Raw genomic sequence first — 14,067 nt, 5'->3', positions numbered from 1 at the left:
AAAAAAAATCTATTAATAAAAAAGAATCCCACCACCACCCAACCATTTACTATTTAATTTTTTCCCGACCGATGCGATGTCTATAATCTCGACACACACCTCGGTCAGAAGTTAAATAATGTCCATGGGGTAGCACCATCCGCACACACATAGACTTTATCTGACACGGGACATTACTATATTGTCAACTAAAACTGTGCGGTTTTTAAATTTTAAAGAGCGAATCGCCATGACCTTCGCCCTTGGAATTATACTATTTTCCTCACAGTTTCTTTATACATTCATATCAAAATTCTCATTCACATAGTGTCTAGGCACCCCTTTGCAGACCTTTTTGATTACCTCATTGTGTGTTTGCACACAGTACACCTTCGGACCTGCAAGCACACCACTGGAAATCAAGTCACTTCCCGTCTCTGATTTTAACATTAATAACTGATTTGGGCCTGACGCTTCACTAACTCCGGGTAAATGGACTCGTCCCGATTGGTAAAGTCCATTCGGGAGCTAATGTGCACGCCTTTTTCTAATTCTTCCAATAAATTTGTAGTTCTAACTTTTAGCAAAAGTGAATCGGTATCGCCATAATATACTTGAACTTCTCCCTCCCCCGGTCATTGGCGCCTACACACATCGTAATAGAATGACAACATGAGTTTTTTTGATATTTCGGTTATTGCGCTGCCAGCTGCAATATTTTTATTTAGAATTACATTTCTTTTTTTCTATTTAAGAGGACCGTATTGGAATCTATGATGGTGATTCATGTGAGGTTTGGATCGGCAATGATTCGAGCAAATTCTTTTGGGACGGTCACAACGTCAAAACGACTTCAATTGCGTACAATCTCGCGCATTTTACGGAAGGCTGAGTTCAAAATGAGTTTAAAGATTTCCTTTTCAACCTTCGTTCTCGCTTCGGAACGTTTATCGACAAAAGTGTCAATAAACGTTTTCAAATAGGGTTTTTGGTCAAATCGGAGGGTTCTATATATCCTTCTGACGTTGAAACCATTGGCTACCATCCACCACAAAAGAACGTGATGTACACCGATATTTTCTTTCGGATGAAGGTCGGTGATAAGTTTTTGTTTTGAAGATGTCCAGTGCACACCACCATCCTCTACCTTAGAAATATTGTATGGACTCAAAGAGTCCCTAGTCACCGCTCTGTTTATGCACGGGAAAACAAAATCCTTCACCGAGTCATGATGCTCCACGGGTATTTCACCATCGATTTCAAAAAACCACCCCCGCGGTCCATTCTCCTCAACATTGGCAATGTTGGGGAAATCTGAAGCACGAGGATCGTTAAGCCATTTATAATTTCCACACATCAAAGAGTAGTGAGACATTGCCGACGGATAGAGGGAGTTCATATCCAAGAAAACTGCATCCGACTTTACACCGGTGTCTTGTCCAGTCGGATCAGTTTCAAGGATACGATCTCCATGAAAAACATACCCCCCCCCTCCGTGATCTCTCTACAAATAGATGCTGATCCACGTCGGTGATCAAGCCTATTTCCTCTTTACTGATTTTAAGAATTAAATCCATCACCAAATGAGGAGTGGAAAAATTATAACCTAAATCCAACCCGAATTCCCCATAGATTTTATCCGTGTTCTTACACAAAATATCCAGCAACGTCAATAAATCACTTGCCAGGTATAATCTAAAATAATCCCACCCGTTTTTACACCCTCCCTTAGCCCAAACCCTCTTGGCAAATTCATAGTCGACAGTGGTGCATTGACACTCGTAAAGTGAATAGTAGAACGAGGTGATGGACGGCAATTGTTCCTCAGAAAGCCTCGCGGTGGAGTTGTAGTAGTCATACGGATATATGCCCTTACACCTTAATAAATCATACATTTCTCCGTCGGAAAAGTGCTGCTGCTGTTTAAGGAGGTGTTGCTTAAGGAGGGGGAAACTATTAAAATCGTTACTTTTCTGTACTTCAATGAGTTGTCTTAGGGATTTGGGGAAGAAGCTAAAGGAGTCTAAAAAACGGATCTTATTCACGCACAATTTATCGTTATCTATTATTTGCCATTTGAATTCTAAGACCAGTAGCTTTTCAGACGACTTGGGTATGATATTATAAGAAAAAGAACCATCTACCCATGCGCCCTCTACAACTCCACCTCGTTGCAATCGTGCAAATGCCGGTAAAATAAATTTCATGTCATAGATGGAATTGTGTGTATAAACAGTTAAAAACAATTGTGGACTGATATTTAAATTAAACAACTAATGTGCTATTTCACGAAAATTGCACAACCCTGAGTTAATTAGGTTGCCGAAATAATCGATGTTACGGGCTGTCCCTTTACTCCCTTTCCCCTTACCCCCTTTCCCCTTTCCCTCTTTCCCATTAAATTCAGCACATTCCCCCTTAAAACCCGCCAAAATTTTTTAAGTTTTAACGGCACGCAAACCTACTGGTGATAGAGGTAGTGACTAGGACTTATTTCGCAACCGTGATAACGATTTATTTAATGTTTAAATGAGTGCTGTCACGGCTGAGAGCAAACAATCCTCACCACCCAATCTCTCAACTACCTCTACTAATTGCATGGAATTACACGAGTCTCTTTGTGCGTGAGCATAAGACACTGCAATTAACTCATGTTTTTAACAAGATTTGAATTCAATGGATCATACACATCTATGAGAGCGGCTTCGCAGTCTAAGGCTACCTTGTCACTCTGTTGGAGTGAATTTTTAAAGTTCTTAAATCGCAAGATGACCCTGTCACCGCTAACCGTTTGCAAAGATTGAAATCCGTGACGCTTGCAATGCTTCATATGATTGGTTAACTTAATTTTTGACCGGAATCTAGAAAGGCATGTTGGACAATAATGGCATTCCCCCCGTTGTTTCCATTTACCCTCCCCCAGAACCCGGCTAATGTTTGGTATTGAAAAAAAATGTCCAATTAAATCGGGATCACTGGCCGGGTTGTAAAGAAGCCACACGCAATGTTCCACTGATTTAATTGACGGAGCCTTCACTGGAAATATAATCTCCATTTTACGGTCATCCCTCTTAAGTTTTGTTTCATATTGTAGCACAGTAATACCGATTTTTAAATGTGTATTAGCCCACTAAAAAACAGTTATCTAATTAAATGTTACTGTAAATTTATCATTTAAACATTTAAAATCTAGTTTAGGGAAATTTGGACTCCCATTAACTGCATAATTGTCCAACAGTGTCTTAGTAGCTTCCTCTTGCAGAGGTTTGTGAACTACCAAAGGAAATGTATATTTGAACCGTTGAAGCCATGTATCGAAACGAAATTGTTGTTCACTTTTACACGCCTTTAAATATTCATCGTATTCTGGTCCCACAGCCCCCTCCCGCCTCTTTAAATAAAATTATTTTTAGATTTACCCAAAATAAAATAAAAAAAAACAAAAAAAACAAAAAATCACCCACAACTCAACACAGTATAAATATACAAATTTTTTACTATATTGTCAACCCATTCCATAAAAACACCCCCAAAATTATTCAGATGCGGATGATGTGATAGAATTTCAGAACGTAAGTAACACTCATACACCTCATCTGCCTTTTCATTTAAATAATTTTTTTTTTTTGCGATGGCAGCCTTAATCCCATCCCTCCCACCACCCTGCTTAATCTCTCTTTCAAAAAGGGCTCAAATTTTGCCCACATAGGAGTGTTCCATCTCCACCGGATCCGTTATGATGCGACCGGATGTTAGTGAATTAAATGGATCCTCAAACTCAGCCCTATAAACAAATACATTTTGCAAGGCAGAGTCAACTAAATTAAAATCGGGCATGACAGGGGGCGTTACGGGTATTTCATTTCCTCCACCAAATTGTTCAATGATGCTGGTATTATATGCTGTTAATTTCCCCGAGTCAATCAATAGCCGCTTGGATTTATCAAAACTAAGATGATCCGTTCTTTTAGGACTCTCTGTTTGTGTCATATCCACTGTAGATGTACTTGGTACTTTAAAATAACTATTTTCTACATTTGAAGGGCTCATACTACAACTATCATCACCAAACCAATCGATTAATAACTGTTCAATCCAAACCTCTGACTCGACATGGATATTGTCTTCGAGTTAGGATGGTGATGGTAATAAAGGTATTTCCGTAGTTGACCAGCTGACAGTTGGCTGGTGTATGATGGGTCCGGGTGGTTGTGTCATCTTGCTGTGAGTGTTGGATGTGGGAATTGACCAGTTGACAGTTGGCTTGTGTATGAAGGGTCCGGATGGTTGTGTCATATTGCTGTGGTTGCTGGATGTGACAGCTGGATAGTTGGCTATTGGGTGGTTTACGGTTAATGTTGATTGTATTAATGGATTTGACCTACGACCATGTTGTATAACCGTCGGTGTGCTGATCACTGGAGTCGCTTCACCATTTCTTATCTTCTTAATTGTTAGGGGGAGCTCTGGAAAATCCTAAAAAAAAGTTTGTTTTTCATGAAAAAAATCTTGAAAGAGAACCAACAGTCCTCATCGATATTAAGCACAAGTATAAGTTTTGTTTAAAATTTAAATTAAAAGTGTCATTCTATTTTTCTGATATGATTTAGAGATTTAAAAAAAAGTTAAAAAAAAATGTCAGAAAAAAAAAATTTTCAGAAAAAAAAAGTTAAAAAAAAACTCAGAAAAACAAATTGGTCACTACAAACATTATATTTCTAATAGTAAAAGTTGCGACACACATATCTATATCATTCCCATTTTGAAGTTGGAAAATATTAAATGTGAATTTCATATGTTTTAAGTGTGTTTCATGACATTATAAGAGATGTAAAAAACAAAAAGTTGAAAAAAAAGTTAAAAAAAATTTAAAAAAAAAGTTAAAAAAAAAAAAATTGGTCACTACAAACATTATTTTTCTAATAGTAAAAGTTGCGACACACATATCTATATAATTCCCATTTTGAATTTGGAAAATATCAAATATTAAATTTTTATGTTTTAATTGTGTTTCATGACATTCTAAGAGATGCAAAAAAAAGTTAAAAAAAAAATGCTGGGGGGGGGGGGTTAGAGGGAAGGGGTTGGAGGGAGGGGGGTTGGAGGGAGGGGGGTGGACGATTGTGGCACTTTGGGCCGGTGGGGAACGAATGTGGGGCCGGTGGGGAACGAATGTGGGGAACTTTGGTCCGGAATAAAAAATAGGTATGATTTAACTCATGTGCTAAGTCGCAAGCCATTTAAATACAGTGTTTACATACTTTTTTTTCTTGTTTTGATATTGCTCTTTACCGACCTCTGGAGATCCAGGTTCAAAAAATATTTAACAATCCGTTAACTATAATAGGGTCTGTATAAATTTTAGTAGAATTAATTTCTTTACCAACTATGAATATAAAAGAATAACTAACTTCTTGCGTGTAGCTTTCGACAATATTCCTTTTATTTGAATGCATCATTATATTTCAAATGCCAATTCTGAACTGAGAAGATACCAAATTGCAGAGTTTTTATATCAGTGTTCAAGGTCAAACATAAGTCAACCACATCTAACAATTAAAAGGTAGCAGACAGATAGGAAATTACTATAGTATAAAGGAAACATCACGCACTTTGAACACAGATCAGCACGAATTTTTCACGGTAGTTGAATTCCGGTCATTACACTGTCTGCTTGTATTGGCGGGTGTACTGTCCGCTTGAAACTGTTATAGCTATATGGGAAGACACCCCGTTGTAACTGTTATAGCTATATGGGTACCTGTCTCGTCGGAACTGTTATATCAATACTACTTATATATATATATATATATATATATATATATATATATATATATATATATATATATATATATATATATATATATAAATGACAGAACGACCATTAAACAATTTATCTGGGAAATGATTCTATCCATAAGCACTGACAGCCTGGGCATTACTCGGCTTTGAAAGAACCAGACTAATTGATCCTTTGTTATAGTGAAAAATCCCTCTAGTGTCTCTATTTAAACCAAGTCCTTTGTGTATATATTTCTTATTCCAATTGATTCCTTAAGAGGATCTGGGTTTTCAAAAGCGTGTAGGGTCAGAGCAGAGTCAAAATAATCGTTTTTACTTTTAGACTTCAGAGATTTATTTATTGATAGCTTTACTATCAATATAAACTTTCGTATGATTTTGACTCAATTCCTGTCGGTCCTTGAAGGTAATTTTGGGGCCTCGTTCTCCGTAATGGCGTGGATGTTCTTTCTATATGACTCGCGTCTTCTGCTAGACGAAGGCTTTCTGTGAGCCGCTGTGGTGCGAAGCTATCCTTCAATCTCTTTAGGGATGACCATGTGGGCCCGAACTGTGAAATTGACTTGCGGAGATGAATTCTGGGAGACGAAACTGACTCATCTGTTGGACGTAAGACCAGCTACCGATTTTCCTGTAGTTAGATCTTATTGGGGATTATTTGTCGGACTTCAAGGCCCTCGATGAGTTTAGTATCTGAAATTCTATCAAGGTTGGTGAATCTGGTGATTAGGAGGAAGCATTTGGTTTGAAACACTGCCAGTCGACATTGATCATCTACATTCGGTGGTCAAGTGTCACATTAGTAAATAGAAATAAGGCTGATCAAGGTATCGAAAAATCGTATCTTAAGCCACAGGGACTGAACCTTCCTACGCTAGATGGGTATAAATACTTCGAAATTGGAACTCGCGGGAGCCAGTCACCTTTTTATGTCTTCTGAGTGGTTATTGCCGCTGCAGATCAGACTGTAAAGATTGGAGAACTCCTCGACCCGCTCAGGCCTGACTTAATGGTATACTGCGACTTCCATGAAATTATTACCTAGTATATGTGCAATATACAGTTATATATGCCATATAGTTTATAGCATAAAATATATCTTTATTATAATAGTATTATTTGGACTATATACTATTTTAACCTATAGATTATACTATGTATACGTAAACTATACTATAAATCTATACTATGTTAACGTAAACTATGTATATAGTATATGTTTGCGTAACTTTTTCCAAGTGTTGATGAGTGCTGCCACCATAAAATTTACCATACGAAAACGGGACTATAAACGCTCCTACAAAGAATAGGATTCGTGTTGTTCTTCCAACATTGGTGCCATTTCAAGGAAATATAGAGAAAGGACAAGGATTTTGTTTAAATGAAGATACACAAGAAGTTATTTTCCAAAATGTTGGGAGTTATTTTTTTAAATAAGGAAAGTGGCAAAAAGATTTTTCTTAATCCAACTGTACCCTCTCCCCAGCTGGCGTCCCTGCTTTGTTGAACCTTAAGCAATTTGAGCCGTAAACTCTTTTTTCAAGGAAACGGAAAGAATATGTTTCCATGCAAATATTCCCAAGTTTATTGCTAAGTCTAGGAGTATTTTTTCTTTTGATGAAATGATCATGGTTTCACCGATGTGACTATAAACTTGAAGTAGTCGGTCAGTAAAAATTTTGCTCATTTCCTGTTTTTTTTTTGTAGCATGCTAAAGAAAATAAATTAGGTATTTAACTTTTTTTTAAGTACTTGGGAAAAAAGACTTGCTTGTTGAAGAATTTTCTGTCTCAATGTAATAAAATAGTAAGATGTGAAATAAACCGTTGTAAAGGAGAATCGTATGATATATGCAACCAAGAGAGGAAAGGATATAAAAAATGAAAAATATAGTTAAATAGGTGAGAAAACGAGGATTTTGTCAGCCAATTACAAAATATGAAGACGAAGAACAAGCAAATATTTAGACAAGGACTTCCGCCAAGTCGTCCTCAGTGCTAAAAAAAAACAGAAAAAAACAACAAACAAACAAAATCTAATCTTTTGAAGTGAATCTAACAAGATCAGAATAGATACTGAATCAAAAACCCAGCCAGAAATAAATGAAAGAAAAATCACCAATTGGATTGAATAAGTATTCGTTGCCTGACAATTGACTTTGCCATTGTGCAACTTCGATTTCTTTAGATATACAGACAGGTTGTCTTAAATTAGACTGAGCGAAAATATTGATTTAGTTGTGAAATTAAGTTGTTATAAAATGGGCTTAAGGAAATATCTCCGGTGTCTGTATTTATAGCCAAATTTCTATTTATACATTTTTTTTTATCTCAATTGCCTTTTAAAAAAATTGCGGTAGGCCATTTACAGTAGATATTACAGTTGCCTCCTCAAAAAGAACCAAATGTTCAGGATTTTCAAAGATATGGAAGGCCAAAGCAGAATCAAAGTATTTTTATTTTCGAATCTCAGGGACTTATCTATTGAAATTTTGTGTTCATGCAAACGTTCCCCAAGTTGTTGATGGGTCCTACCTATGTAAAATTTCCCACATGAACACGGGGCTCTGTAGACCCGACTACCCAGTATAGGGTCAGTTTTATGCTTTTTCGAGTTGAAAAATTGTTCAACTTTTTGTTCGGTTTTAAAAGAAACAGAGAGATGATGTTTTTTTTTTTTTTTTTCCAAGTTTGTTGCTGAGTTTTGAGATGTCTAGTAAAGTGGTGAAAGTTTTGTTCTCAATTGCCAGAATAACTGAATCAAGGGGGACGGGATCCCCATTTTTCTGTTTTGTCTTTTCTATTCGTCTATCTATGATATTTTCAAAAAGGTTTATTGGGTAGCCATTGCAGAAAAGAATATCTTTGACATAATTTATTTCAGAATTTACATGATTATGTGAACAGATTGTAGAACTCTGCTGCCTAAAAAGATTATTACCCCTCTTTTCAGAGAAGAAGGGTGATTTGACGAGAAATATAGATACCAATCATTATGGGTCGGCTTTCTATATATAGAAAATTCAAGGCTAGGAGTATTTTTTATAATTAAAACATCCAAAAAGGGAGTTTTCCTGAATCTTCCAATTATATTGTGAATTGAACATTCGAATCGAAAGAGTTCAAATAGGCCAAAACCTGCTAGACAGTCCTGTATATGTTCCCAAACAGAAAGGTCATCATCAACGAAGCGAAACCAGAGAGAGTGTCTTAAGTGAAAACTATTCAAAGCAGAGTGTTCTATGAAATCCATGTAAAAATTTGCCAAATAAGGAGACAAAACAGTGCCCATGGGTAGGCCCATGATTCGAAGGAAAATATTTTCTCAGAACTTAAAATACGAAGAGAACTTGTTGCTAAGACGAACAAACGTCTTTATTGTGTCAATTTCCAAAGTTTTGTAATCTAACCAAGCAGAATTTTCCTCTAATTTTCTTTGTAAGGCCTACTCACATTTATGGACATTGCATGAAGTATATACGGAAACTGCATCAAAACTAGATAAAATAGTTTTTCCTGTTATACTATGGAATTTTTTGTATAAGATTTCTGTGTGCTTATAAGAGGCTTAAAAATGGTGGCTAAGAACTTCCTAAACCTGTAGCTGGAGAACTATAACATGCTACGATAGGATGTAACGGAATATGTTTCTTATGAATTTTAGGTAGACCATAAAATTTTGGGGCTGAACAACCTTTGGGGTAGAATTTTCTGTGCATTTGAGGGGTAATTAGTCTATTGTCTTTTAAAATTTCTAATTCTTTTCTCAACTGATGTGTATATTTATCTCTGGGATCAGCTTTATTTCTTTGTAAATATTTTCATCCATTAAAAAGATATTTATTTTCATTTGATAATCTGCAGAATCCATAATTACAACTGTGTATTCCAATCGATATTCCCTATGATGTATTTACACCATATGGTATGTATTTTTTAATTCAAACTATCGTTGTACTTTTTATATATTATAATTGCTTTTATATATATTGCTTTTAGTTGCTTTTATTTATAATATTCCAATTGATATTTCCTATGATGCATTTACACCATATGGTATGTATTTTTTAATGAAAACTATCGTTGTACTTTTTTATATATTACAATTGCTTCTGTGTATACTTACTTTCAACCGGACACAGAAGGTAAACTGTCCTGAGAGACATCCAAAGACCTTAGAATTGCTCTTGACGATCCCCTGTCACCTGTTTTTAGCAGCTTCTTCATTGATCTTTAGCCAATCTTTGTCCCATCTCTTGAATTTGTCTTGGATACCCTCCCCGTTGTTTCTCCTCCTTTGATTCTGGCCACTTATTTTCATATTGTTTCCTTTGTGTTTTCTTTTCCAGGAGACTATTAGTGCAGAGACAAGGATCCTTGTTAATATTTGAGGGGGCAATAACATAATTTTTAATATATATTCCATTAACAAATTGGTCATGGTGTTGCAAATTTAGCTATAAATTCGATATGGTTGGCTTGTCTTACATACTCCACTTAATTCTTCTGCTGACTTGGAGCCAGCGTCGAGAGAGCAGACACTATCCTTCTCCAGTAAACCCGCTCTTGAGCCGCCGCGGGTGCATCTTCAGGTCTTTTCGGCCTGGAAAAGTTTTCTCATTTCTTGGGTTTTTCTAGCATGCTGAAAGTCTAAGAAGATAAATGAGGTATATGATACGATACATATTCATTAACGCTAAAAGGGTGTATGGGTCATGGTTAATATAATAATTTACTTCAATGTACATCTAAAAACAAAAGTATTCCTTTCATTTTACGGTATTTTAATAATATTGGTATTTAATGGTATGTATGATATTTTAAGATTATATTCTAATTTCTAATGGTACACGTCGTGATGGCAGTTTTTCGTAGAGGATTACATTTTATAGCTAAACATTAACAAAAAATCCACGTGATGGGTAATTTTCTTGGAGGATAGCATCTTTGCAGGTAAAAAAAAAACTCCACGTGAAGGTCACTTTAAGCCTTAATTTTTAAGCACAACATTTAATCTAATAACTAAATTTTAATTATTTTGATATAGTTTTGTGAAGATGGGGTAGCTGTCGATGGACTGTGAGAAGCAATACTTTTTTTTAAAATTGTTTTCGAATCTAGGTTGTAAAACAAAGCAGTGAAGGCTTAAATTGTCCTTTTCGGGGTTGTCGAAATTGTACAATTGGACGAAAGCATGAAATTTGCACCCTGTAAAAAAGAGTTTGAAGTAGTTTTTTCCCCATGTCTTATAAGCTTAATCTTGTAGTCTCCATGTGTATCATTGGGATCCATTTGCAAAACAGATTTAAAGCACTTTGTAGCAGATTTTTTCTTTAGAAATTTGCCTTCTCCTAGTTTCTGTATATCCTTGTAAAATATGATTTTAAATATACATTTGGTGCAACTTTCTTTATGACTGCTATTGAAATTTTATTATTCACTCATTTGTACTTTGCTAATTTCTTTTTCGTTTTTCTTGATTATTATTCTGACAAAATATTATCAAATATAACAACTTAGTAAAATACTTCGGGAATTTTAGCTCTTGTACTAGCCAGTTCATAAGGTTTCCCGTATAGAAGCATCCCTTCCACAGGGTCATAAGTTTTTGTTTTTCTTCTTTTTTTTTTGGTTAGCCTTCTTCTGCTAAGTTTACTTTATTATGGGCTGCCTCCACATCGTATTGTCCAGAGAGATTGGGGTGTAGGATGTGTGTTCGTAGTTGTTTGATATGTGAACAAAGCTGGCTTTGTGCTAAGACGAGCCAACATAAGTAGTTGTTGCAGTATTAAGCAGGATTGCTGGTTCGTTAATCTTATCAGAATTAGTTAATCTTATTAGTTTGTTATCTATAGTTTACATGTTTACGACAAATTTACTCATTATAAACATCACATTCCTAAATGCTTTCTGCATAACAATATCTGTTTCTACTTTTAGTATCTTTATCCTCGACTTATGAAGCTGGATTAATTCTGTCGCTCCTATTACTTTACTGTCATTTTAATTGCTTCCGTCAGTTCAATTACTTTTAATTTGTAGATGAACTTCAGGAATCTCAGACGGCGCTATTGTTCACTCAAGCTGATCTGGATGGTACTAGCGCTGAATTGCGGGCAGCTAAGAGAGAAATACGACAAAGGGAGCTTCAATTGCAAGATATGAACAATAAACTTGCTGAATCTGCTAATAGCCGGTATGAATACTGTTCTTTTTTAAACGTTTTTTTTTAACTTCGTTGTTTAGGTCATCGTATATGGAAGATCAAGTACCGGTTTACATATAATGCTGCAATTTTTTGTCGGGATGAGAGGTAGGCGTGGTCTCAAGATGAAATTTTCCAAGCGAAATCGTAAGTATAAAGCAACGGCTCTTAAATGATTTGACTTTTATGCCGGAAAAACTTGATTACGAGAGTATAATAACACACTAAAACACTGCAAGACTAAAAATAGTAGGCTATAATAAAACTTTAAAATGACTTCTTAAAAAATGATTTTATTTCCCAAAGCTATAAACAGCGAAAGTTTTTTTGGTACTTATGTATTATAGCGACCCCACTCAAGTTCCTAATCTGAGTAGAACCGGTTTCTCTACCCATGGATGAAATTCATCAAACAGTTCGTGGTAACGAACTGTAAGTAAGGAGCGACCCGGCTCAATGGTAACCGAAACTCTAAAAACCGGAATTTTGGTACCAATAGATACATAAAAAGAATCAGATTTTAATTTTGATTTCAAATATATAAGTTTTATCAAGTTTGATCTTACCCATCAGAAGTTACGCGCCTGAGAAAATTTGGCTGATTTTAGAAAAAAAGGGGAAAGACCCCCTAAAAATTATAGAACCTTAATAAAATTCACACCATCATATTCAGCGTATCAGAGAACCCTTCTGTAGAGGTTTTAAGCTTCTACCTACAAAAATGTATAATTTTGCATTTTTTGCCAGAATAATGATCACGGGTGCGTCTTTATTTGTTTTTTTTTTGTTTTTTTTTTTTCCCAGGGGTATTCGTATTGGCCCAGTGGTCCTAGAATATCGTAAGAAGACTCATTAGAACGGAAATTAAAAGTTCTAGTGCCCTTTTTAAATGACCAAAAAAATTGAGGGCAACTAGGCCCCCTCCCGCGCTCATTTTTTTCTCAGTCACCCAATTAAAATTTTGAGATAGCCATTTTGTTTAGCATAGTCGAAAATTTAATAAATATGTCTTTTACGATGACTTAATCCCCCACAGTTCCCAGGGGAAGGGCTGCAAGTTATGAACTTTGCCCATTGCTTGCATATTGTATTGGTTATTGGGAAGTATACAGACATTTTCAGGAAGAATTTTTTTTGGTGGGGGGGAGGGGAGGGGGGATTGAGGAGGGGGTTACTCGGGATAATCATTCCGTGGAGGATGTTTCTTTGGGGTAAGGGACATTTCTATGAAGGGGGCGCCGGATTTCCAAGCATTATTTAAAAAACGATCAGAAATTAAATTAAAAAAACAAGTTTTTTCAACTGAAAGTAAGAAGCAACATTAGAACTTAAAATGAACAAAAATTATTACGTATATGAGGGGTTTCTCCCCCAAGTCAATACCTCGCTCTTTACGCTACAGTTTTTTTTAGTGCTTTCAAAAAAGCTATCTATTCTAATTAAACTGCCTGTGTAATTCAGGGGTGTTTTAATTAATTTTGTTTTTAACTTTTAACTTAAAGTGGGCGTTTTTGTCTACGGTGACAACCCCATCATATATGTAATAAAATATACGTAATAAAAAAAAAACAATAAAAAAAAAAACAAGCGATACGGCTCAATATTAAGCGAAACTTTTAAAAACGGAACTTTGATGTCAATAAATGTATCAAAGGAATGGGCTTATAATGCTGATTCTAAATATACAAATTTTGTTAAGTTTAGTATTACTCATCAAAGGCTACGAGCCTGAGAAAACTTACCTGATTTTTTAAAGAGGGGGGAAACATCCCCTAAAAGAGAAAATTTTTTAATGAAAATCACTGTCAGATTCAGCGTATCAGAAAACCCTATAACATAGGTTTCAAGCTCATATATGCAAAAATCTGCAACTTTGTATTTTTTTCAAGAAGAAAAATATACGACTATAGAAGTTCGTTACGTAAGTTAATTTGTAAATTACGTCAGAACCAAATTTAGAGACGGCCATTTAGCAAAAGAAAAGTAAAATTTTTATGCAAATTTTGTTTACTTATTCAATGACGGCGAGGCAAAATAAAAGCTGCATTAACTAAAAAAACGATCAGAAATTGAATAAAAAAA

General features: G+C 35.5%; 1 protein-coding gene across 1 annotated transcript in view; it reads left to right on the top strand.

Annotated features, from left to right (window-relative positions):
* The first annotated feature begins 6,312 nt into the window (after positions 1–6,312).
* The window catches only part of LOC148942945 (uncharacterized), an 84,139-nt gene continuing 76,384 nt past the window's right edge, over positions 6,313–14,067 (top strand). The window contains exons 1-2 of the mRNA XM_089102406.1: positions 6,313–6,390; positions 11,834–11,976. Coding sequence (XP_088958532.1) covers positions 6,313–6,390; positions 11,834–11,976 — 221 coding nt within the window. The remainder of the gene's footprint in view (positions 6,391–11,833; positions 11,977–14,067) is intronic.

This window comes from Artemia sp. Qi Xiang Cuo, chromosome 16 (assembly GCF_049724085.1).
Source record: "Artemia sp. Qi Xiang Cuo chromosome 16, ASM4972408v1, whole genome shotgun sequence".
NCBI classification, from domain to species: domain Eukaryota; kingdom Metazoa; phylum Arthropoda; class Branchiopoda; order Anostraca; family Artemiidae; genus Artemia; species Artemia sp. Qi Xiang Cuo.
Note: the sequence above shows the minus strand (reverse complement) of the source record. Positions and strands in the feature narration are given on the sequence as shown.